At 39.4% G+C, this 26,498-nt stretch overlaps 3 protein-coding genes across 7 annotated transcripts in view; 1 reads left to right on the top strand and 2 right to left on the bottom strand.

The window, feature by feature from the left end:
* Positions 1 to 1,333: 1,333 nt before the first annotated feature.
* LOC141499302 (uncharacterized) lies at positions 1,334 to 5,185 on the bottom strand. The gene is made up of 4 exons (XM_074202090.1): positions 5,155 to 5,185; positions 4,886 to 4,960; positions 4,047 to 4,369; positions 1,334 to 1,796 (listed from the first exon to the last, which is right to left on the bottom strand). The coding sequence occupies exons 1-4, from the start codon at positions 5,183 to 5,185 to the stop codon at positions 1,572 to 1,574; spliced, it is 654 nt and encodes a 217-aa protein (XP_074058191.1). The 3' UTR covers positions 1,334 to 1,571.
* Positions 4,162 to 26,498, top strand: part of ZNF407 (zinc finger protein 407) — a 654,777-nt gene continuing 632,440 nt past the window's right edge. For 3 of the 5 annotated variants that reach the window (XM_074201497.1, XM_074201498.1, XM_074201496.1), the window contains exon 1: positions 4,165 to 4,446. The gene's annotated coding sequence lies outside the window, so the exon portion shown is untranslated. Of the gene's footprint in view, positions 4,447 to 4,647; positions 5,117 to 26,498 lie in introns of those variants that run through there. The other 2 variants (XM_074201492.1, XM_074201493.1) reach the window with 2 other exon arrangements.
* On the bottom strand, positions 6,438 to 6,755 carry LOC141498378 (small ribosomal subunit protein eS27-like). The gene has a single exon (XM_074201499.1). The coding sequence runs from the start codon at positions 6,753 to 6,755 to the stop codon at positions 6,501 to 6,503; it is 255 nt and encodes an 84-aa protein (XP_074057600.1). The 3' UTR covers positions 6,438 to 6,500.

The raw sequence follows: 26,498 nt of genomic DNA on the forward strand, positions 1-26,498 counted from the left end.
ACAGCTAGGTAATTATTAAGTGTCTGAGACTGGATTTGAACTCAGGTACTCCTGACCCCGAGCTCTATTCACTGCGCCACCTAGCCACCCCTAATATCTGACTATAAATATATTTAGTTGCCAGCCTAAGTTTTTGAACAAAAACGAATGCCTGCAATTGCAGGTAATTAAAATTGTGGCTATAATAAATATTAGAGCAATAGAAAATGAACTTGGAGATCACTAATATTTCTATAAAAATCAGTGACTTGTAGTACCATGGCTCATTTCTATTTTTTATTAGGAAAAATTAAGTTCACTTCCTATTGGAAGTGATGAGAAAAATGTTTAGATTGGTAAACTGAAATGTGAACATTATTTCTTTGTGAGCCTTCTCATTTTTGGAAAACTTCAAGAGAATGTCATTATCATATATGGAAAACAAATATTGTTCCCTAAGAACGACTCTGAACCATAGTTTATAAATGAATTTCCAGGGGTTTTAGGAAAATCCCTCCATATGGTCTAAAACTACTTCTATAAAGGTTATAGAATGCTTTCTTTTCTCCCTCCAAATATTCTCTAATGGAAGTCTTTCAATGACAGAAATATTCTGGAGACATTTCTATTTAAATCATAAGTTTTATAGCTGTTATCTCAGAAATCATTTAGAAACTTTCTGGAAACAAATTCTGGAAGAGGTTATGTTCAGGGAATCAGTATTGTGAAACATCACTGGATTTGGAGTCAGCAACTGTAATCCCTACTTTAGGAATTACAATCTGTGTGCCCTCAAATAACTTTAGCTTTCTGGGGAGGAATATTCTCATCTTTAAAGTCAAGAGCTTGGTTAAGGTCCCTTCTGATTCTAAATTCTAAGGGATTTTTTTTCCACTTGAGCAGGGGTCATGCTGAAAATTAAAAAAACACAAAACCCTATCAAACTAATAATATTCTTAATGTATGGCAAAAACCAGAAAATGGACTCAGTTTTGATTCCTTTAATTAAAAAATGGAAGAGGAAATATGAATTTAATTTCCATAGTGAGTAAAAAGGCAACATCAATTCTTCAAGGACTTTCTGACAGCTATCTGCCCAATATAATTTTAGAAACTAGAAGTGAATCTGGGGGGGAATATGTAAATGTAGCATGATAGTCTCTACTCTTGAAAAACTTATAACCTAGTTGGGTAAAGAAGTCTAAGACTGTCAATTAAGTGTCAAATTATATAAGTGATGAGAGTTGAAAACCTATCACTGCTGTTCAGGATAATCAAGTCTTTATTTTTTTTTTTAAATATTCTATTACACTTTCTTTACGTTATTACTATATTAAGAATTACCCTGATTCTTTCTTATGACTTGGATTTGGAAAGGTCCTAGAGAAATCTCAGCTCCAGGACAGTTCATTTCAATAAACATTTATTATTTTCTAGTTTCACAGACAATGTCAAGCAAAGGGTAAACAATTAGGAAAAAATAAAAGTCTCTGACATCAAAGAGATTATAATTTAATGAGGCAAAGGAGAGGGAAGATAACACACAAAAAGGAGGTAGCAAGTGGGAAGGGGAGAATGATTCCAGGATTATTTTATTTTGTGGAATTGAAACTGATAATGTTGTCCATGTTCTCAAAAAACATCAAGACATAAGAAGTGATACATGTCCATTGTGAACTGGATTGATGTACTAAGATACCAGTCTCACTTTCTCCTATGGAGCCATCTGGGTCCAGTGGTTCTGTTGTGACTTCAAACATGCCAAGTTGATATTTTGTTGACAGATAAGGCATACTGATGATTGGAGCTCCAACTTGCTAATAAGAAAGGAAAAATCATTCTGAAGGATAACCTCCCCAAGCATCCAGACTATTACTGGAGGACCAGTTTCCTTTCAAATCAGGTCATGGGGTGAAATGATTCTGGATAAGGCAAATAAAAGTACGTCTGCATAATACATACCTTACCATAATAAAACAATGTGCAAGTCATGCTTCCATGAGCATGGCTGGCATGGTCTTCTTCGAAATGAGGATAGCAACCAACTAGTGGCCAGATAGTAAGGACACACACATAGTAGGTGCTAAGTATATAAGGACGATTGAACCCAGGTCCTTCCAACTTCAGAGCTGGTGCTGTATATACTGCACTGGAGTTGAAACTAGGCAAAGCAGCAGGTACAAGAGTGAGTTTAGAGTTCAGCAGTTATGTGGCACAGAGGGCCTGGCCTGGAGTTAGAAAAAGTTCAAATCTGGCCTCGGACAAGTTTTAAGAATGGTGATAACAGGGGCAGCTAGGTGGCATAGTGGATAGAACACCAGCCTTGGAGTCAGGAGTACCTGGGTTCAAATCTGACCTCAGACACTTAATTACCTAGCAGCTGTGTGGCCTTGAGCAAGCCACTTAACCCCTTTGCCTTGAAAAATCTAAAAGAATGGTGATAACAACAGAAATGTGATCTCAGCCTCAGTATTAGAATTCAGGCAGGGTAAGAAGATAAGATATATAAATTGAGGTGAGAGTCCAGTTTTTGTTTTCTATAGAAGGCCTTAGGAAAAGTTTCTACTTATTTTCAAGCAAATAAACTATTGTTATGAGGAAAGAGGACCAAAAAGGTCAAGTGACTTGGATATCAGGTGGATATATAGATTCTTTGTTTTTCCTGAGGCTGCATTTTCTGCCAACAATTTTTCTGTTGTGGAGCTGACAGAGTATTTGAAATAGGTTAAAGACTCATGATTTCATTGATTCAACCAGCAAGGCAGGGGTGACTAGGTGATGCAGTGGATAGTGCACCAGCTCTATCTGGGTTCGAATCCGGCCTCAGACACTTCATAATTACGTAGCTGTGTGGCCTTGGGCAAGCCACTTAACCACATTTGCCTTGCAAAAAAAACTAAAAAAAAATTAATAAAACAAACAAGGTAATACTTTAGTATGGCATACAGAGTTGAGTGGATAGAATGCCAGGCCTGTGTCAGGAAGTCTCACCTTCCTGAGTTCAAATCTGGCTCATACAGTTACTAGCAAGTTACCTGTTTCAGTTCCTCTTCAGTAAAATGAGCTAGAGAAGGAAATGACAAACTGTTTTGAGTTTCTCTGCCAAGAAAACTGCACATGGGGCCACTAAGAACTGGACATAGTTAAAAAAACAAAAACCCAAACCAACTGAGCTGTTGTTGCAAGTCATTTAATGGTTTGCCTGTTTCTTCAACTGTAAAATGGGGAACAATAGCATCCACTTCCTAGAGGTGTGAGAATCTGAGATTATTTGTAAAGAGATTAATGAAGAGCCTGAAAAACATGACTAAATATTTATTCCCATCTCTATGTTTTATCTTCAAAATTCTGAAAGCTAAATAATTTCATTACCTAACCATTAGCCTGCTGTGGGTTGGTGGAAAATATTAAGACTTATTATATTCAACTTGACCGATTAGATGTGTAATCACGAGGGGAAGTCAAGTCATTGGCATCCTCTTTTCCCCATACTTAAGACAGCCGCAGTGCCTCCCTCGAGGAGAGTCCGATGCCAAGCCGCAAAGCGACTCTGGCTCATGTGCCGGTGCAAGGGCCCAGAGAAGTTTAAGCGGTTTGCTCAAGGTCACCCGGGTACCGGGCATCACCCTGAATGGGCACCAAACCCGTACCCGGCCCTTGGCTAGCAGCGAGGATGCCCTCCCGGGGGCACTGCTAGCAGGTCGCCTACAGGAGGAGGGGAGGCTCCGGCGGCCCTCGCGGGAGCTCTCCGCAGCCTCGGGCCGCCTACGGTCAAGGCCCCCCATTTGGGAGCCTGGGCCCCCCCAGTCACCCGCCTGAAAGGGGCGTCTCCGGCCCGGCCCCGGCCCCGGGGCGGCCCGGCCCAAACACATCCGGGTCACCCGCCCGAGCGGGCGAAGGGAGAGCGCGCCGGGCCGGTCCGCGGCAGGGGCCGGTCCTGCCCAGGGGACCCGGTTGTTTCCCAGGCACCGTCCTCGGGCCGCCCGCGGGGGTCACGCCGGAGGGGCTTTCGGGGCTGCGGGTGGCTCCGGGGAGCGGGGAGCCGCCCCGGCCAGATAAAAGCTGACCTTGCGGCCACACGCTTTGCGCTTCGCTCCTAGCTTCCTCCTCTGATTGATTCCTTCGACTCGCCGTCTTCGCTTCGGGGCGGGACTTCCGGTCCCCCAGCGGTGGTTTCCGGCGGGAAGCAGAAGACCCGATCCGGACGGTGTTCTGGGCCGCCGGGCCGCTCGGGACCAGAAGGCGGAACCTGGTATTCCCTCGGCGACGCCGGCTCGGCCGGCTCGGCACCAGGTTTTACTTTCTCGGCCCGGGTATCCGGCCCTCCCTCCCGGATCGGGTCGCCCAGCTCCCGCCGGAAGTCGTTCAACTGCGGGACGAGAAGTCCCGCCTCCTCCCCGAAGGGAAGACGGTGAGCCGGAGGAGTCAGTCGGAGGGGAGAACCGGAGCGAGTCAGCCGGCAAACAGGTAAGTTATTATCTGGCCAGGGCGGGGGGGGGTGGGGGCGGGGACCGTCCGGCGTCTGGGCCGAGGCCCGGCGGCGGCGTGGGGATCGCGGGCTGGGGCTGCTGGCCGCCGGGGTCTCCGGCTCCCTCTTCCTCCCCTCCCCCTCCCCCCTCCCCCTCCCCCTCCCCTCCCCCTCCCTCCTCTCCCTCTCCCTCCTCCTCGCCATCTCGCCCTCTCTCCTCCTCTCCCTTCTCTTCCCTCCCTCGGCCTCTCCACCCCTGTTTTCTTCTTCCTGCGCCCCTTTTTCTGGAGAGTGTCCCTTCCCCCGAGCCGCCTCCTTCCACCCTGTGCCGGCGCCTCACAGTTGAGTCTTGTGGGGATGATTGCCTCTCCCTCGCTTTTAACCCCAACACCTGCACGTCCCCAGGCCCCGAGGTTGCAGCGCCTTGTCAGCACACACCTTGGGGAGGGGCATGGCCTTCCTTCCTCCGTTCACAGGTATTCAGCCGCTCCTGCACCTCGGAGAAGATGAAGCCTGATTATTACCCCCTTTAATGTTCTGAATAAAGAATCCTCAATAAACCTGGAGATTAAAAGTTAACACAAAGGTCTTCAGCAACTGTTTTTTTTTTTTAAGTTAGACAGCGGCACATACCATCCACTGTGAGCACTACCACCTCTGCCTTTTTGTGTAAGTGATACAGATGTTGGTGAATGGTTGGTTTTTACCTCCAGCAGCAGCACTGGCGAACAGGAACATCATCACAGAACTGTAGTCAACACGCTTTATAGATCTCTATACCTCATGAAGCAGATCTGGTAGCCACCTCATAACAATCTTGTTGTTGCTTTTTTATATGGTTTCAGCCGATTTCCACTTTCAGAGTTTTTGGATACTTTTATCTCGTCATCCTTTTATCATGATAGAAGCTTTAGTGTACTGGGTCTCTAGGCAGTTTCTATTTGTCACAGCTGGATTTTCTGGAGGTAGGGTTAGGCCATCTGAGATATATAGTCAGTGAAAAGATTAGATTCTAGGATCAGTCATCCTCAAGATAATGGAGATTTGGTGGGCAGAACTGTTATTTAACTCTTATGACCAAGTGAAAAGGGAAAGGATCATGAGAAGTAATGGCTTGAATGCAATGTATGATTTTACATGGACTAAATTTTGTACTCACATGTAGACCTGATGTAATTTTTGTTACTACTTTAGTAATTCCTTAATTATCCTTTAAGGAAAAGTGGCTCATGTTCCTTTGACTTTCCTCTTGCTCCGCAGTGCTTGCATGTGTCCATGTCAAATGTGCCTTAGGCAAAAATTTTTCAAATCCTTCACAAGGTTGACACCAAAGTCTGTTGTTTTCCTCTGAACTAATTTCTTTTAAGTAGAAGTGATAGAAATTAAAAGGCCTAGAAGAAAGTGGAGATTGAGTAATCTGAGAAAGGGATAGAGTGGGCTAGAGGCTTGGTCAGCCTATTTCTAGGAGTTGTAGCTAGCCTGTACCCAGTCCTTTCACTCTTAAGTCATGGCTGAGTTTTGGATTCCAATTAGGTGCACTGGTTAAATTGCTTCCTTTTATTTCTTTTGGTAACATACCTTAGGGAATCATAGGTGAAATGATTGTCTTGATCTGGAAGAAGTAGTTAAGACATTGTAAAGTATGTTAATGTCTTCCTTTGGTGTATTTTGGCTGTCTCCTTACCAGTCTAGAAATGTCTTATTAATTGACTTAGTTTAGCCTATCCTATCAACTGTCAGTACCTGTCTGGTGTTTACCACTAATTTGTGTTCTCTTAGGTTCCTAAAAATTGAGATCTGAACCACCAGAATCTCTAGAATTTTTTTCCTTATACTGCTACTCTTTTCAGCTCCTGTCACTATCAGGAGTAGTGCTGAGAACATTGACAATAATTTCTGTCTTTTAACTGATGATATGATTACTCATATATTGAGGGAAAGCAATAAGTGAGCTACTTGATGTTGGTGTTTATGAGCATCATTATTTTTTTTTGTTTGTTTTTATCAAATTTCTTTTATTTTTTACAGTTCCTCATTCATCTTGATTCACTTATTAGTGCTGCTTCCGTCTGAAGGAGCATCCTTCTGTAAGTCTTGCCTTTCCTCCAGTGGGCTGACAGAGCACAGTGGAGCATCCGACACAGAGAACCACTGTCTGTGCGTGGCTGAAGACCATGGTGATTTTATAGCACCCGGGGCACTTTACGTCCATGAAATAGGAATTGGGGCTCTGCACCAGGTGTTTCTTCTTGTGTTTCCGCTTCTCCTCCTCGGGAGAGGGGTGCAGGAGGTCTTTGGCAAGAGGCATGTTGGCGTGGGGAGATCTGGGGAGATCTTTACCGCCAGAAAGGGATCATTATTTTTTAAGATGAGGAAATTTAAGAGGAGTTAAGTGACTTGCCTAAAGTCATACAGTGTAATGTATGCTCTAGTCCATTTCATTTCTCTAGTGGAATGAAAACTCCTTGAGTACACAGTCTTTTTTTTTTTTAAGTTTTGTCTTTATATCCTCACTGCCTAGTATTTGCCTTGAATATAGGTGATTAATGTTGAATTTATTGTTGAACTATTAAATACTAGCAGATATGGGATTTGAATCTTTTGTCAATGCATCATTCATTTCCATATATTATACCATGTTATCTCTTTTTTTGTGTCCATTTTATTATATCGAGTTACTTAGCCATTTGTTAAAATAATTGGTTCTCACTTATTTATTGCCAAGGTTAGAGTCTGTCCATAATTCTGGTCAGATTTGTGGAGTCAGATTGGATTAAGGTTGGTGCATTTGTCTTAGTACAGGATAGTTTGTAGATTAAGGTTAGTACATTTGTCTTAGTAGAGGATAGTTTGTATGAGTTGGGGTTGATCAAGCAGAATTAAACTTGAGTTGCTTGGAGATAGTCTTTTAGTCTCGAGTTCATTTTGAGTTAGAATGATCAGATTTGGGTTAGGACTGGGTCTATGGTGGCCTGAATATCCCCGCCCCCCCCCCCCCCCTTAGTGCCTTGATTTTCTTTTCCCTTTCTGGACCTGCTGTAATCATTAGATTGGGTTAGATTGGAACTGGATTGGGCTCTGATGAGTTGTTGGGTTGAGTACAGAAGAGAAGTCAAGGGAGAGTAGGATGTCCACTAAACTGTATTTTTCTTGACAAGTTTATCATTGATTTATGTAGGGATTTTTTTTTCAGTGACTTCAGTGCAGATACCTAAGGAGGAGGAAAGGAAATTTCTTCTATAGTAGAAGAAGGGATTTGGCAGATAATTTAAGCAATTAACAAGAATTGCTCAACTTTATACTGTATCCGCAATCTCTGTCCCAAAGGAGCTTTCATTCAAGTGGGGGTTTTATATATATATATGTTTATGTCTGTGTGTCTTTACATATATCTATAGATATATATACCTGCATATTATGCATACTTGCACATGCACCTAGGTGGTATTGAAGATAGAGTGCTGGCTCTGGAATCAGGAAAACTTGTCCCTCTATTAAAGTCACTTAACCCTGTTTATCTCAGTTTCCTCATCTGTATAATGAGCTCTAGAAGGAACTGGAAAAGCACTGTAGTATCTTTGCCAAGAAGACCCCAAAAGGGCTCATGAAGTATCAGAGCTTTAGACAGGACTGAATAACAATAGTGCATGCGTATTTGTGTATGTTTGTGTGTGTGTGTGTGTGTGTGTGTGTGTGTGTGTGTGTATGTGTGTAAAAGTGTGTAAAAGATACATAGTAAGAAGATACAAGGTAACCTTAGAAAAGAAGGTACTGGCAGGTGGGTTGGGAGGTCAAGGACTTGGAAGATTGGTACACAGTGTCACTTGATCTGAGTCTTGAAGGAAGCCAGGGATTCTGTGGGTCAGAGTAAAGAAGAGCATTTTAGGCCAGTGGGGTAGCCAGTGCAAAGGAAATGAAATAAGAGATCAAGTGCCTTGTAGGGCCATAAAGGCTGCTAATAGACTGTGTCTAGAAGGAAAAATAAAAGGCACAAGGTTGCAAAGAGCTTAAAGACCAAACAAAGGAATTTTTATTTTATCATGGAAGTAAATTTTATTTCTTGGGGAGGGGATGTGTGGGCATTAGGAAAATTGCTTTGTCTTTTATGTGGAAGATGATTGAAGAGGGAAAAGACATGAACAAGGACCCCAGTTAGAAGGTTCAGTGAAAAGGATCTGAATGAAGTTGGTGGCTGTGTGATTGAGAAGGAGTGTTTTTTAGAGTTGAGTTATTGTGGAGGTAGAAAGGTCAAAGTTTGAAAACTGATTGGATATATACATACATACATACATTTTGATAAGAGGGAGATGGAAGGATAATTTCAAAGTTATAAACTTAGGTCATTTGTGGTTGCCAAGAATAAAGGATCAACAGCAGTGACAGGGAAGTTTGGAGAAGGATTGGGTTTTTGGGCAAAAGATAAGTTCATACCAAGCTGTGGTCTTGGAACTAAATTCAGCCTATATGTTGAGGGAGGGAAAACATGAATGCAAAATTCTGAGAGAATTAACAACCAATTTGCTTTGTTTAGGTCAAGGAACTATAGAAATTAGTTTAAGGTTGAAGTTGAACCTCTTAGAGCAGTCAAACTACAGGCCACACAATGGATTTAGAAAATGAACATTTTTTAAAAATTTTTTATTAAAGATATTATTTGAGTTTTACAATTTTCCCCCAATCTTGCTTCCCCCACCCCACAGATAGCACTCCGTCAGTCTTTACTTTGTTTCCATGTTGTACCTTGATCCAAATTGGGTGTGATGAGAGAGAAATCATATCCTTAAAGAGAACAGAATTCTCAGAGGTAACCAGATCAAACAATAAGACATCTGTTTTTTTTTTTTCTGAATTAAAGGGAATAGTCCTTGTACTTTGTTCAAACTCCACAGCTCCTTATCTGGATACAGATGGTACTCTCCTTTGCAGACAGCCAAAAATTGTTCCCAATTGTTGCGCTGATGGAATGAGCAAGTCCTTCAAGGTTGAACATCACTCCCCTGTTGCTGTTAGGGTGTACAGTGTTTTTCTGGTTCTGCTCATCTCACTCAGCATCAGTTCATGCAAATCCCTCCAGGTTTCCCTGAAATCCTGTCCCTCCTGGTTTCTAATAGAACAATAGTGTTCCATGACATACATATACCACAGTTTGCTAAACCATTCCCCAGCTGAAGGACATTTACTGGATTTCCAATTCTTTGCCACCACAAACAGGGCTGCTATAAATATTTTGTACAAGTAATGTTTTTACCCTTTTTCCTCATCTCTTCAGGGTATAGACCCAGTAGTGGTATTGCTGGGTCAGAGGGTATGCACATTTTTGTTGCCCTTTGGGCATAGTTCCAAATAGCTCTCCAGAAGGGTTGGATGAGTTCACAGCTCCACCAACAGTGTAATAGTGTCCCAGATTTCCCACATCCCTTCCAACAATGATCATTATCCTTCCTGGTCATATTGGCCAATCTGAGAGGTATGAGGTGGTACCTCAGAGAAGCTTTAATTTGCATTTCTCTAATAATTAATGATTTAGAGCATTTTTTCATATGGCTATGGATTGCTTTGATCTCCTCATCTGTAAATTGCCTTTGCATATCCTTTGACCATTTGTCAATTGGGGAATGGCTTTTTGTTTTAAAAATATGACTCAGTTCTCTGTATATTTTAGAAATGAGTCCTTTGTCAGAATCATTACTTGTAAAGATTGTTTCCCAATTTACTACTTTTCTTTTGATCTTGATTACATTGGTTTTATCTGTGCAAAAGCTTTTTAATTTAATGTAATCGAAATCATCTAATTGGTTTTTAGTGATGTTCTCCAAGAAAATGAACACTATCTGTTTTCTATTGTATTTTTATTGATTCTTTTAAACTTTTCTCAATTTTTTTTAAAAGACAAGTTTTTATTAATATTTTGTTTCTTTTATCACCATAGTTATCCCAAGTATCCTTCTTCCTCTTTCAGAGGAAGACAAACATACTCTATGACAAATACTGTATGACAAACAGTATTTTTTAGAGAGAAAAAAACCATAACTGCCAAATATGTTGAAGTCTGAAAACATGTTTAGTGTGTAATGACCAGACTTCCCACTCGCTTGATCTTTATAATTTTATCACATTTACTTTTGATTTTTTGATGTCATTCTTTGCGTTTACATTGTTGTTGTTACTTTGTCTTATTTTCTTGGCTCTATTTTATTTACTCTGCATTACTTCATACAGACCTTTTCATACTTCTTTGTATGTATTCATCACACATATCATTTCTTTCAGCACAGTAATATTCCATTACATTTATGTATCACAATTTGTCTAATCATTCCCCAATTGGTGTGCATCTACTTTGTTTCCAGTTCTCAGCTATGCTAATTACATATTAAATCTTGCTTGCAGCACTTGGATGTTTGTGGGCTTCATGTTTGACACATCTGTCTTAAAGTATGCTGTCAGTGGAGAAAACTCCCTTTTGACTTAATAATGGATGCAAAGTCTACTTTTCAAGCTTATTTCCTCTTTGCAGGACTGATGAGTTTCTGCTGACATTGATAGGATGGTTGTATATAGGATGTTAAATTAAAGCAGAACTTGTTTCTAGCTTCATAAGTTTTTACTACTTTTGGAAGGATAGGAAATAAATTACATTTTAAGGGAATATAAGTGAAGTGGGTTTCAACTTCTTTGGGGGCAGAGTTGCTTTTTTATAGAAAATAAGTGACAAAAATGACAAAAAACAAATCCATAAACAAACAGATTTGATGATAAGTATAATAAAATATTTTTCTTAAGGATCCATGATTTCGTCAGCATGGGAAGTTTGTCTTTTATCCAAGGTGAAACTTCTATGTGACTTAATAAGACCTTTATGGTTTTTTTTTTTTTTTTTAGGTTTTTGCAAGGCAAATGGGGTTAAGTGGCTTGCCCAAGGCCACACAGCTAGGTAGTTATTAAGTGTCTGAGACCGTATTTGAACCCAGGTACTCCTGACTCCAGGGCCGGTGCTTTATCCATTGTGCCACCTAGCTGCCCCTGACCTTTATGGTTTTTGTGGCTGAAAATGTTATTTGGTTGCAAACATTTTTCTGGTGGCTCTTCAGAGCTTTATTAGACTGATCCTTGGATAATAGAAAAATTGGTTTTCTTTCCTTTGGCGAATACCTGGAAACCTTTCTGAGGTAGGGGCATAAGGATCTGTCCCAGTATGAATTCTTCAAGGATAGCTTTCAAAACCTAACATTTCTCTTATACCACTCTGAGGCACTAGGGAGGGGGAAAAAGAACCTATCTCCCAATAAAGGAATATACTGAATTACTGAATGAAATGAATTACTCAGTTCAGTTCAACAAGTGTTAAGTTTTTAGGTTTGCTATTACTTGTGGTATAAAAACTCCTTGAAAGCTTACATTTGATTGAATTTAATATGTATGCACCAAAATGAATACACAAACCCACATATAGTAATATTTAAGGGTGAGGAGAAACACTAATAGCTGTGGAATCAAGAAGGGCTACTTGGAGGGGACTCTTAGGCTGTGTACTTTAAAGGGGAGGGAGAACTTATCACTCATGGTAGGGCAGTTTATATGAGTATGAAGGTACCTACACATGAAGAAGGAAATGAAATGTTGTGTATGTGGAAAAGATAAGTTAGTGCCAAGTTTGAAGGCCCTTAAATGCCAAACAGGAGTTTGGGTTATTTATGAGAGGTAATAAGGAGATAGTGCAACTTCTTACACAGGAGAGTGTGTGTTGTGACCTATAATGAAAGCTTTCTGGATTGGCTGTCAGAACATAAAATCTATTTGAAAGTTTGGCTCTGACTAGCTTTGTGACCTGGTCCAGGTTACCACTGCTTTTCACTTGTATTCATTCATTCATTCATTCACTCCTCTTCTGTTAATTGAGGGAATTTGCAAGTGTAGAATCATGAAGAACAAGTTGTGACTTGATCTTATTTTATTTTTTGACATTTTTTTGTCCTCTGATAGATCACAGAAATATCATGAACATAATATTTCCCTAATTTTTAATTTTATTTATTTTTAGTTCCAAATTCTATATTCCTTCTCCTCAGTCATTAAGAAGGCAAAAAAAATATGAAATGTACTATCCATATGAAGTCATGTGAAACATTTCCACTTAGCCATGTTCTGAAAGAAAAAAAAATCAAGATAAAGAAAAGAAATATGTTTCAGTCTATCCTTTGAGTCCATCAGTTCTCTAAATACTTCTCTGGAGGTTTATAGTATTTTTTATCATGGTTCCTTTGGAATTATGGTAGATCATTATTTTGATCAATTACTAAGTTTTTCATAGTTGATTATCTTTACAATATTGCTCTTATTATATAGATTGTTTTCCTGGTTTGCTCACTTCATTTTACATTACTTCATCTAAGTCTTTCCAGATTTTTCTGAAACCATCCCTTTCATCATTTTTTACAACACAATATTACATCATATTCTTATACTATGACTTATTCACTTCCCAGTTGATGGACCTTTGCATTGTTTCTAATTCTTTGCCACCACAGAAAGAGCTGCTCTATTTTTCTATATATGTAGATTCTTTTTCTTTTTCTTTGTTCTCCTTGGGATACAGGTCAAAGGGTATGCACAGTTTGAGTCTGTTTCAAAATAGTATTCCAGAATGACTGGACTGATTCACAGCTTTACTGATAGTAATAATACTGTATATATAATTTATCTATTTTATCACATCCCTTCTGATTTTTGTCCTCTATTTTGTCATTTTCTCTTATCTTTGCCAATCTGATAGGTATGAGGTGATATTTCAGTTATTTTAATTCGTATTTCTCTAATTACTAGTGATTTAGGACATTTTTTCATATGACTTGATACCTTTGATCTTCCTCTGAGAACTGCCTGTTTATATCTTTTGACCATTCATCAGTTGGGGAATCACTTTTATTTTTATAAATTTGACTCAGTTCTTTAGATGTTTGAGAAATGAGACTTTTTTCATTCTTTTTTTTTATTAAAGATTTTATTTATTTTCAGTTTTACATTTTCCCCCCAATCTTACTTCCCTCCCTCCCATCCCCCCCAGAAAGCAATTTGTCAGTCATTACATTGTTTCCATGTTGCACATTGATCCAAATTGAGTGTTATGAGAGAGAAATCATAACCTTAAAGAAGAAACATAAAGTGTAAGAGATAGCAAAATCAGACAATAAGATATCAGGTTTTTTTTTTCTTAAATTAAAGAGAATAGTCCTTCAACTTTGTTTAAATTCCACTGTTCTTTCTCTGGATACAGATGGTATTCCCCATTGCAGACAGCCCCAAATTGTCCCTGACTGTTGCACTGATGGAATGAGTGAGTCCATCAAGGTTGAGCATCGCCCTCATGTTATTGTTAGGGTGTACAGTGTTTTTCTGGTTCTGCTCATCTCACTCAGCATCAGTCCATGCAAATCCCTCCAGGCTTCCCTGAATTCCCATCCCTCCTGGTTTCTAATAGAAAACAGTGTTCCATGACATACATATACCACAGTTTGCTAAGCCATTCCCCAATTGAGTGTCCTTCATTCTTGAAGAGGACCATGACATCAAGGAAGTGATGCTATGACATAAATGATGAATTAGATTTGGGTAAAGGGGTGCTGTGCTAAAGTTACCAACCTCACTTTCTCCTCCAGAACCATCTGGATTCAGTGGCCAGATACGAATTAGGAGGACTGGAAATGTCCCTGGATGTGGGGCAATCAGGGTTAAGTGACTTTCCCAAGGTCACACTGCTAGTTGTCAAATGTCTAAGGCTGGATTTGAACACCTAATATGACTCCAAGGCCAGTGTTTTAACTGCTGTGCCTCTAGCTGCCCTTCCCTCATTCATAGGTATTTCTCTCTTTTAGAGAAGTGTTTGACAGAATATCATAATGTATTTGTGGGTGGGTTAGATGATGCTTCAGTTATTTAGTTTCAGAACTGAGTAACTGATTGAATCTTAAGAGGAATGACTAATGGAATAGTGATTTTTAACCTGGATAGAATTGAGTGCCAAAGGTTCTGCCTTTGACTCTCTTCTGCTTAATAAAGTAAGCAGTCAATAAAATAAAAATTTTGTTGGTGTGCTTACTAAATTTTGGCATGGTTTCAGTTTGTGAGGTCAAACTATTAGGCTGGATGACTGAAGCAGATTCAGCAACATTTCCACAAGCTTGTTATCACAAGAAAACAAGACAATGAAAATTCCAATACTTAGGTTATGAAATAAGTCATACAAGTATAGGATGGAGGAGATATTACTAAGAAATAGTTCATGTCAAAAGGACCTAGGTATTCTGATGACTTCATGCTCAATCCAAATCAAGTTCTTAGGGTGCTTTGATAAAATTTTAGAATTTGTACAGACTTCAGGTAATAGTTATGTATTTTGATATGTTCAGACTTTATCAATATCCGATAATGTCTCCTTCTGGGAATCATGTTTCAGAGGAGACTTTGATAAGTTGGAACATATTCAGAAAATGTTAAACAGGATGCTAAGAGGCCAACATGTGATTATGAGGCCTTTGTGTATCCCAGAGAAAAAGATGAATATGACTTGAGGTGGGGAGAGAAGGAGGTATATTTGAGAGATGTGGAGATAGAAAATGGAAGATTTGGAAACTTTGGATATATAGGATGACGGAGTGTGTGAGGAGTCGAGAATATGGATTTCAAAATTGTGGAACTGGGAGGATGGTAGTGGCCCTGACAGTAATTGGGAAATTTATAAGAGGGATGGGTTTGAGGAGGGAAAGGTAAATCCACAACTAATCACCAATATTTACTATGTGAACAAAACACACAAGGAAATATTAGAGAGTGGAAGACTTTGGGGAGTGTTAACAATAGTTTTCAAATATATAAAACTATGTCTTATTGAAAGAGAGGTGTCCAACCTTTTAATTCTTCGTGGTGCTTCGCCTAACAAAAATCCCTCAAGGGCCATAAACAGAATTCAATACCCATTCATGAATGCAATGCCACACCAAGTTGGGCACATCTGAATTTGAAAGGGCTCTTGAGTTTAGAACTGAAAAGAACTTTTAAGATCATCATCCAACCTTGTTTTACAGATAAGACTGCCTGCTGTTCAGAAGACTGAGTGATGTACCTAAGGTTATTCCATGTCCTGTACATTAATAGTAGATATGATGTGATTCCAACCAGAACTTTAACTCCACATCCAGTGCTTTATCTCACATAAATGTTAGGGGTAAGATTTGAATCTAGGTTTGTTTTATGCCAGGTCCAATACATTGATCTCTAGTGCCATCCTGCAAAAAGTGTTAAGGTTGATATTTGAATCCAAGTTTTCATGCTATCAACTTGAGCACCTTCTGCCCATTCTGTGCTTCTTTTGCTTGACTCTTGGGAAGAAGTTTTTTTTTTTTAAATACTTGGAACCATTTAAAAGTGAGATGGCATGTCTCAGGGAAAAGTGAATTTCCTGGAAGTGTTATAAATATAGGTTAGGTGACTACTTGACAGTAATATGGAAGATAGAACTCACAACTTGTTTCAGATAATGCCTGAAGTCTCTCCACTTTGTGTTTCAATGCTAAAATAATGTCCTAGACATGAAGTCAGTACTGAATTTGAATCTCAGTTCTACTTCTTTTTACCCATATGAATTTAGGCAGGTCACAGACTTTCTGACTTTGGTTTCTTCATCGTTAAAATGAAGGGTTTGTAGATGATTTCTGTACTATTTTCTTGCCCTAATCTGTGATCCTATAATGTCATGATTTGAGGACCTTCGTGGAGAAAGGTAGTTGTGTCTGACTGAACAGATATTGATCAAGTATTGCTTAGGTGCCAGCTCCTGGGCTGAATGTGGGAGATGCAAAGAAGTTTGAAAATCATCCCTCAAAGGTCTCAAAATCTATGGAGGAAATAATTTTTCATTTTGACTTTGTGTAGGATCTTTAGGATACTGGTTGGAGAAGGGTTGGGGGGAAGGTAAAAATAGAAATGAAAGAACATTTTAACTTACATTTTAAAAAATGTTTTTAGCTTCCATTCGCAGCAGCTTTCGTAGTTGGAGGGGACACTGGCCAGCAGCTCTTCCTGATCCTACCTAGCACATGAGGCTGTCACAGGTTCCTGCACTGGAGAGGCAAAATTTTTTTCTTGCTGCATTCTTCTTTCCCTCTTATCTTTCCTCCTTCTTCCCCCATTTCTTCCTTTCTACCCCCCCCCATATCTTTTTTTGCCTCTGCAAGTCTCCAAGCATAGTTACTGAGTGAAATTTAGTGTTTTGAAATTAAAATAGCATCCCAGTTATCTGGCAATCAGATTTCCAGTAGTCTCAATCTTGAACAAAGTTAAGACAAGGATAAATCAAACAAGGTCTCTGGGCCATGGTAATAGTTTTTGAAGGTTCCATGCGTTCAAGCTTGTGCTTTTACTTTAAAGAAGAGAATCTTTTCCCAGAATTTACTAATTTTTAATTTACATAGAGTTATAATGTCAATGGTGATCTGAGTTCTTAGATAATATATAGCAAAGTGAAAATGACAAAGTTTTTATTCAAAACGTCTTGAGAGTTATTTAAAAATAAAATGAGTTATGTTGGGGTGTTGCAAATTCTGAATTTGGTGTTCAGTGTTAAAGGAAAATCTCATCACCTAGGTAGTGTTTGGGTTAGAAGGTCACTTCTGGTATACTGATATCATACGTGATTACTGACAGCAAAAGCAGGAGAGTATACTGAAAAGATACTGCATTTTTAAGGGCCAGCCTGATTTTGGATGACTATAATTAATGATGACTGATAATGATAGCCTTTTTTTTAATTTTAAAGATTTTATTTATTTTAAGTTTTACACTTTTCCCCCTAATCTTACTTCCCTACCCCCCCCCCCCCCCCCAGAAGGCAGTTTGTCAGTCTTTACATTGTTTCCATGTTGCACATTGGTCCAAATTGAATGTGATGAGAGAAGTCATATCCTTAAGGAAGAAACATGAAGTATAAGAGATAGCAAGATCAGACAATAAGATATCAGGGTTTTTTTTTTTCTACATTAAAGGTAATGGTCCTTGGTCTTTGTTCAAACTCCACAATTTTTTCTCTGGATACAGTTGGTATTCTCCATTGAAGACAGCCCCAAATTGTCCCTGATTGTTGCACTGATGGAATGAATGAGTCCAATGATGATGGCCTTTTTAAGACAAGGTTAAATTAGATTCAGTAGACTCAGTTTCAGAAAGTGGGTTATGTAGTGAGCCAGGGCTCCTGTATAGTTGGCCATTTTCTCCTGTGTTCAATTTTTCATGACCCCATTTGGAGTTTTCTTGGCAAAGATACTCAAGTGGAGATATCTGAGGCCAGATTTGAACTCGGGAAGATGAGTCTTTCAAACTCCCGACCTGTCAGTCCATTTCATAAATTAAAAATCAGCACCACCTAGTTGTCCTGCAGTACACTTACCCCCCCCCCCCCCCCCCCCCCCCCCGTCTTCTGATTTGAAACCAAGTAATCTTTCTACAGTACTCTGCTTCTTTATTTTAGAAACTAATGAAAGTTAAAACATAGAGGAAACTTTTAGTTAGTATGTGACATAAATAATATGTATTCTTCAACTTCCAGTGTCCAAATGCATGGTATATTGGAAAGAGTGTAATATGAGGAGTTAGGTGACCAAATCCTAAGTTTCTGAACTCTGCCACCTTATTGTATGAACATGAGCAACCTTTTTTGGGCCTTAGTTTCATAGTTTTCACTGTATTAAAAAAAGAAGTCATACTACTAGATTACTGTTAAGGCCCCCTTTAACTTTTTTTTTTTTAGATTTTTTTGCAGGGCAAGTGGGGTTAAGTGGCTTGCCCAAGGCCACACAGCTAAGGTAAGAGGCCAGATTTGAATTCAGGTACTCCTGACTCCAGGGCCGGTGCTCTATCCACTGGGCCACCTAGCCACCCCTTAACTTTTTTTTTAGGTTTTTTTTTTTTGCAAGGCAAATGGGGTTAAGTGGCTTGCCCAAGGCCACACAGCTAGGTAATTATCAAGTGTTTGAGACTGAATTTGAACCCAGGTACTCCTGACTCCAGGGCCGGTGCTTTATCCACTGCACCACCTAGCCACCCCACCACCCCTTAACTTTCAATCCTATGATCTTATGATAGAATTATTCTTGCAAATCTTAAATCAGTATTCAAAGACAAATAAATAGGTAACTTCTTTCTGCTACTATTTGATCTTGACTTTAGTGGCAGGAGATACTTGGATTTCAAATAAGGCTGCAAATGTGATTTTTTTTTTCCTGGTTTGTGCCCGACTTCATAGATAAAAGCATTTTGGACATTATATATAGTTACCCCCTTTTTTAAGGCATTCTAAAAAAGCTTTGTAAATCAGTGCTTCCCATGCTTCATGAATAAAGTGAATCTTTTTTATCATAATTATTTTGAGGCACTGCAAGATCTTCAAATCCCAACTGAATTATCATGGATTAATTTAGGTTCAACAGTATTATGCTGAAGTTTTAATTCTTTGAGAAGTAATGTTCCAGTGTGGTGTACATACAATAATCAGTCATTAAATGGAATATTTTATTAACCAGAGCAACTCATTTCCCCAACATGATGGATAGCAATGTTATTTGGTTGATAGCATATATTATCTATGGCTAAAAGTTGAAACAGATTAATGTCTGTCAACAGTGAGGAATGTTTAATTATTTAACTTTTTTTAGTCAAATAACAAACAGTATTTTACACTTCATAACATGACAAAAATTCTTTTTTTAATAGATGTGCATTTTGAGGATCAGAGTAAATTATATACTCCTTTAGTTTGTAGCAGGAGGCAGGACTAGAGCCCAGGTATTTTAGTTCTCTTCACATCTGCTTTTGTATTGTCAAAGATAGTTATTTGTTAGGTTAAGTAAAAACCTGTACCAAATTGTCATTTTAGTAATGCTGAATAAGCCATTGTATCACTAATAGAAGACCAAAATTCAACATACACACGAGAAATAAAGGACACTTATATAAACTCCTCAACTTGTTTTTAAGACCCTTTAATTTAGTTTCTCCCCCGTACTCTGTTTCAGCGAAATTGAAGTAATAGTGCTTCAATGAACTCTGAATTCTATTTCCTCCTTCTGTGTATTCCTTTAAGCTGTTACTTGTATCCTGAATTTTTCTGTCCTTTTCTCTGCTTCTCAGAAACCATCTTTTATTCAAGGCTTTTTTTTTTTTTAAGTTCATGTTATCCTAACCAACCTTTCTCTAATTTTGGGTCAGTCACCACCTTCTCTGTAAAAGTCTTATCCTGATGCTTCCAGTTGTTTTAATGTTTCCTCCTAGTTTACTTTTGTATTTATTTTTGATGTGCACATAGGCTGTATGCTGACCTCACATTCCCACTAGAATATAAGCTCCTAGATAGCAGGGACTATTTTTATCTTTGTTAATCCAGTGCCTTTTACACAGAAAATACTTAATAAATCTTTGATTTGAATGAAATAATCCCTATTCTCATGGAGTCAATGATCAATTTCTGGGGGGGAAGGAGTTTGTATTGATACATACACCCAAATATGCAATTATATACAATAATTACAGTGCCGAATAGTATTTGGTGTATAGCAACATAAAAGCAGTTTTTAAAAAACTTATAAATTAAAAAATCAGCATAAATTAAGAGATTGTTAATTTCATGCTCAACTCAACACATCTCCTTGATCAGCTGTGAAGGTACAAGAAGAGGATACACTTAATTGAAAAAAATGAAAGCAGTTTAGCTTAACTCCTCACATATATCAAATGCCTTCCTACTTAATGAATCCCTGTAATTATTTCCTTTATTCTTATTTTTTAGGTTTTTACAAGGCAGTGGGGTTAAGTGACTTGCCCATGGTCACACAGCTAGCTAATTATTGAGTGTCTGAGACTGGATTTGAACTCAGGTCCTCCTGACTCCAGGACTGGTGCTCTATCCACTGTACCACCTAGCTGCCCTGAACCCCAGTAATTATTATTAATGTTGGTAATTATTGTAGTCCTTACTTTTCAGGCAAGAAGCAATCATCTGTATCCCTTGGGTATTTCACCAGGGACTTGAGTTCATTGAAAAAACAGATGTTTTGGAAAATTTAGTTCCAATTTCTCACCAGGCTTGGCAGATCAAGACCCAGATCAGATCTGTAGAATTATAGATTATTTCCCCAAGGTTATCTTTCATATTCCAGTATGCTATTGTATCAACATTTAGAGAAGCAAGGAAGAGTAAGAGAAAAGCAGTTATCTTGAATTGTATTTCCTCTAAGATTGTTCTTTGTGCACACTTTTGTTCCATATTTACAACAGTAAGAATAATTGCCAGAGCTTTACTTTCTAACTCCAAAGGTTTTAAGTAAATTCAAATAGCTCAAAATGTAGCAGATGCTAGGGGATGGTCAACCTGGAATGTAGAAGAAAAAACTATCTCTATGAAGAGATAACTATAATTACTTTTGTTTTTTTTGGGGGGGGGTTGGTTTTGTTTTTGCAATGGGGTTAAGTCACTTGCCCAAGGCCACATGGCTAAGTAATTATTAGGTATCTGAGGCTGTATTTGAACTCAGTTACTCCTGACTCCAGGGCCGGTGCTCTATCCACTGTGCCACCTAGCTGCCCCTCATAATTACCTTTGATTAGACATTGGAAAGCACATCTGTTGTGATTGTCAAATAATGGAATGTATATTCACATATTTTATTGTTCTCATCAGTAAGGTCAAGTATAGAGTTGTCTTTTCCAATGATTTCTATGTAGGTATAACTATGCTTTTGATCAACTACTTTTGTAATCTAAACTATCTTTCATCCTATTTTTTTTTTTTTGCCCTCTATAGCCAATCTGTTGCCAGGTATTGTAGATTCTACCATCATATCATTTCTTTTTAAAATTTTTTTTTTATTTATTTAAAGCAATGTAGTTGAGTGACTTGCCCAAGGTTACACAGACAGGCAATTATTAAGTGTCTGAGGTCAGATTTGAAGTTAGATACTCCTGACTCCAGGGCTATCCACTGTACTGCCTAGTGGCCCACATCATATCAAATATTTCTCCTATTGTTGACCTTTTCTACTTCTCACTTGTCCTATTGCAGTAACCTCCTAAAGTGATTTCCCTTATACTTTTCCCCCTCTAGTGTTGCACATTTGCCAAAGAATTTTACATTACTTAATTAAAGAGTTTTATAGTTTGTAAATTGATGGCCATCTAGTCCAACATTTAAAGAATCCCTTCTGCAATATACCTGGAAATTGGCCCTCTACTTTAAAACTTCCTTTGAGGGGAACTAGCCATCCTTCTTCTTAGGGATAGCTCTAATTTTTATAATTTTTTTTCCTGAATATAATTTCTAATTTTACCTATGCAATTTCAGTACATTCCTAAATAGAAAAAGTCGGAAGTCTTTTCCATATATAACCATTCTGTAAACTCTTCAAAGACAGCTATATCATCCCCTTATCTTTTCTTCAGATTATATTTAGGCATCTCCAATTATTTCTTTTTTTATTTTATTTTTTAAATTTATTTTTTTATTCTCATTTTGTACAAATGTTTTTTTTACATTAATAAAATATTCTTGTTTACAAGTAAACAAAATACCCCTCCCCCATGAATATAGATAGACTTGCTTGGGTGCAAAAGTAAAGGGGAGAGAGAAAAAAAATTAAAAAAATAATAGTAATAATTATAGGTATGGCCAGGTGGCGCAATGGACGAAGCACCAGCCCTGGAGCCACGAGCACCCGAGTCCATATCCAGCCTCGTAAACCCAATAATCACCCAGCCATGTGACATGCAAGCCACCCGATCCCCACTGCCCTGCAAAAACCAAAAAAGAAGAAAAAAAAAAGACCCAAAATAAAATAAATAATAGTAGGGGTGGCTGGGTGACAGACAGAGCATTGGCCCTTGAGCCAGGAGCACTTGGGTCTGAATCCGGCCCCAGACACCCAAAGATCACCCTGCTATGTGGCCCCTGTCAGGCCACCCAGCCCCACTTGCCCTGCACCCTCCCCCAAGTAATAATAACAAAAAATGTGCTTGAGTCTTTGTTCCAACACCATCAACTCTGTCGTGGGTGGATCACATTCGTTATGATAAGTCCATCACAAAAGTCACTTCCATATTTTTCCAACGTTGCCATTGCTGATTGCAACTCCCTCCTTTCTTATTTCTCCACTACCATGTACTTTATTTTCTCTCTCCTTTCACTCTGACTCTGCTGTAGGGTAACTGAGTGGCGCAGCAGAGAGATCCCTGGTCCTGGGGCCAAGAAACCCTGAGCCCCCATACCACCCCTTAGGCCCAGAATCTACCTGTCCCTATGGTCCTGGGCAGGCCATCCAATCCCAGACCCTTGCAAGAAGTAAAAAAGAAAATGTGTTATATCTGACTACTGTCCCCCCTTGGTCCATCCTCTCCTCCTTTATTCACATCCCCACCCCTTCCCCCTGCTCCCCGCTCCTTCTTACTCCAGATGTCTATACCCCATTGAGTATATTTGCTGTTTCCTCTCCTAGCTATCTCTGATGAGAGCAAAGGTTCCCTCATTCCCCTTTCCTCCCCCCTTCCATATCATTGCAATAGCAGCTATTGTAATAAAAAAAAATCTTATTATGTGAAATATCTTGGACTATTCCCCCTCTCCTTTTTCTTTCTCCCATTCCATTTCCCTTTTTTTTTCCTATTGACTCCATTTTTACACCATATTTTATCTTCGAATTCAGCTTTCTCCTGTGCTTCAACTATAAAAGCTCCCTCTACCTGCTCTATTAACTGAGATGGTTCATATGAATATTATCAGTATCATTTTTCTATACATGCAGTTCATCCTCATTAAGTCCCTCATATTTCCCCCCTCTCCTCCAATCTCCATGCTTCACCTGAGTCCTGTATCTGAAGATCAAACCTTCTGTTCAGCTCTGGCCATTCCAAAAGGAACCTTTGAAATTCCCCTGGTTCATTGAAAGTCCATCTTTTTCCCTGGAAGAGGACATTCAGCCTTGCTGGGTAGTTCATTCTTGGCTGCATTCTAAGCTCTTTTGCCTTCTGGTATATTGTATTCCAAGCCCTACGAACTTCCAATGTAGTTGCTGCTAAGTCCTGTGTGATCCTGACTGCAGCTCCACGATATTTGAACTGTGTCCTTCTGGCTGCTTGTAATATTTTCTCTTTGACTTGGGAGTTCTGGAACTTGGCTATAATATTCCTGGGGGTTGTTTTTTTGGGATCTCTTTCTCGGGGGGGATCGGTAGATTCTCTCCATTTCTATTTTTCCCTCTGCTTCTAGAATATCAGGACAATTTTCCTGTAGTAATTCTTTGAAAATGATGTCAAGGCTATTTTCTGGATCACGACTCTCAGGTATTCCAATAATTTTCAAATTATCTTTCCTAAGTCTGTTTTCCATATCAGTTGTTTTTTCAATGAGATATTTCACATTTTCTTCTAATTTTTCATTTTTTTGGTTTTGAAGTATTGATTCCTGATTTCTGGTAAATTCATCAATCTCCCTGAATTCTGTTCTTTGTCTGAAGGATTTGTTCTCCTCAGAGAGTTTTCTTATCTCTTTTTCCATCTGGCCAGTTTTGCTTTTTAAAGCATTCTTCTCCTCAATCACTTTTTGAACTGTTCTATCCATTTGACCTAAGCTGGTTTTCAGCATGCTATTTTCTTCAGCATTTTTTTTGGATTTCCTTGACTAAGCTGCTGACTTCATTTTCATGTTTTTCCTGCATCTCTCTCCTTTCTTTTCCCAGTTTTTCTTCCAATTCCCTCATTTGATTTTCAAAGTCTTTTTTGAGCTCTATCATAGCCTGAGCCCAATTTCATCTTCAGACTGAGTATTTTGATCCTTGTTGGTCTCATTTGCAAAATATTTCTCAATGGTCTTCCTCTTGTTTCTCTGCTTGCTTATTTTCCCAGCCTGGGCCTGGTTTTGGGGTGCTTCCTGAGCTTTTGGGACACTACCACAGGGGTCTCAGTGTGTGAAGTTCTGTCCTCTCTCCTGGTCTGTGAATGACCATAAGCGACCTCCTCTGCCACGGGGCCGAGGTGGGGGGGGACTAGACTGGGATCATGATCTGAATGTGGTCTGAGTGCCAGAGTCCTGTTCCAGGGGCAGAGGACAGAGCTAGGCAGTCTCTCTCTCTTCACTCCCCTCCCTCAGCTCAGTGGGCTCCTGCCCTAGGGGCTCCTGCTCACCTGCTCCGCCTGCTTCTGTTTCCTGGTCTAGGCTGCAGAAAGACCAAGCTGCTTGCTGTGTGCCCTGGGAGCTGGGCTCCACATGCTCGCTCTGGCAGAGGTTCCCCGCCGTTCCTCCACTTTGTGCCTGGTGCTCCCCGGGGTGCAGCTCAGGAGACTCCCCCGCTGCTGTGAGCCGTGGCTCCCAGCGCCCTGGGGCTGCCTCTAGGAGGCTGAAGTTCTTTGGCTCTGGCGGGCCACCCCTTTGGTGGGCTGCCCCTCCGACCCTGGGGAGCAGAGCCTTTCTGTTCTTTTCCAGGTTACCTTGAGTAGGAGAACTGCCTCACTGGGTCCGTTTGTGGGTTCTGTCTCTCAAAAGTTTAGTTAGAGTCCTTAGTTTATGAGTTTTTATCAGAGAGCTCCTAAGACTCGATCACTTCATGTCGCCATCTTGGTTCTACCCCCGAAATAATTCCAATTATTTCTTTATTATTATTGTTGTTTTTTGGGGGGTTTTCAAGACAGTGGGGTTAAGTACCTTGCTGAAGGTCACACAGCTAAGTAATTATTAAATATCTCAGGTCAGGTTCCCCTGACTCCGGGGTGGTGCTCTATCCACTGCATCATTCAATTATTTCTAATAATTTTCCTGGGGCACAAACTTGAGACTTTGTACTATCTTGATTGTCCTCCTTTTTATCTTAAAAAAATCTTTAAACTGGGGTACACAGAACCAAACATGACATTCCATATATGTTCTATGAGAACAAAACACAAGAATTTTCATTCCCATTTTAGAAATTATGAGTCCCAAGAGCACAGTTACCTTGAATTTGTCATCCACTAAAATTCCCATCACAGAGAAATAGCTCTCTGTAAACTTTTTTCTTACCCTTGGTACTTGTGAAGTCAATTTTTTTGAACTGAAGTTCAAGATTCTATTTGCTGCTATTAGACTTCATCTTATTTTTAAACTTAACTTCTATCTCTCATGTTAGGTATTCTTCCTAGCTTACCTCTTACATTACCAAAAAATAAATGATGCTATTCTTAATTGACTATTATTTTCTTCAATTCTCTTTATTTCAAAACCTCTGGACATTATCTCCCCCCATACCTTTCCTCCTGGGCTCTGACACAGAGACTTAAGTCTTTCTTAGTCAAGGTTCACTCTTTAATGTAGATTTGATTCCATCCCATTCCCTGCCATCTTTTTATTAGATTGCTTCCGCAATCCTTTCCTCTGAATCTTCACCTTTTTTTCTAGCAAATAGATTCCTTTTCTACTATCTCGAAGTTTTACTAAGGATAGAAGGGATAAGTATATTTGAGTTTGTAGATTCTATCATCTCCCCAGGCTATTGCTTCATTTCCTCTTCCCTTTCTCTCTATTTTTTTTTATTTTTGTTTTATTGCAAGGCAGTGAGTGGGGTTAAGTGACTTGCCAAGGTCATGCAGTTAGGTAATTATTGTGTCTGGGGCTGGAGTTGAACTCAGGTCCTCCTGTCTCCAGGACTGGTGTTCTATCTACTGCATCACCTAGCTGCCCCCTCCTTCTCCCTTTCTGAGGCAGACTGCTTGGAAAAGATGTCTATACTGTCTCTACTTTTTCCTTTTATCTACTATTCCGACCTTTGAATCTAGCATCTGAGCCCATTATCCAACTAAAAATAATTTTTGATTCAGTCCTAATCCTAACCTCCATTTAATGCTCTTGAATACTCTTTCTGAATACTCTGTCCTATGTGGTTTTTCATAACACAACTCTCTCCTAGTTCATTTCCTACTCGTCTCTGCTCAGTCTCCATTGTTGGCTCATGATGCACATTATTTCCCTATATGTTGATATTCTTCAAGT

The sequence above is a fragment of the Macrotis lagotis genome, chromosome X (assembly GCF_037893015.1).
Source record: "Macrotis lagotis isolate mMagLag1 chromosome X, bilby.v1.9.chrom.fasta, whole genome shotgun sequence".
NCBI lineage: Eukaryota > Metazoa > Chordata > Mammalia > Peramelemorphia > Peramelidae > Macrotis > Macrotis lagotis.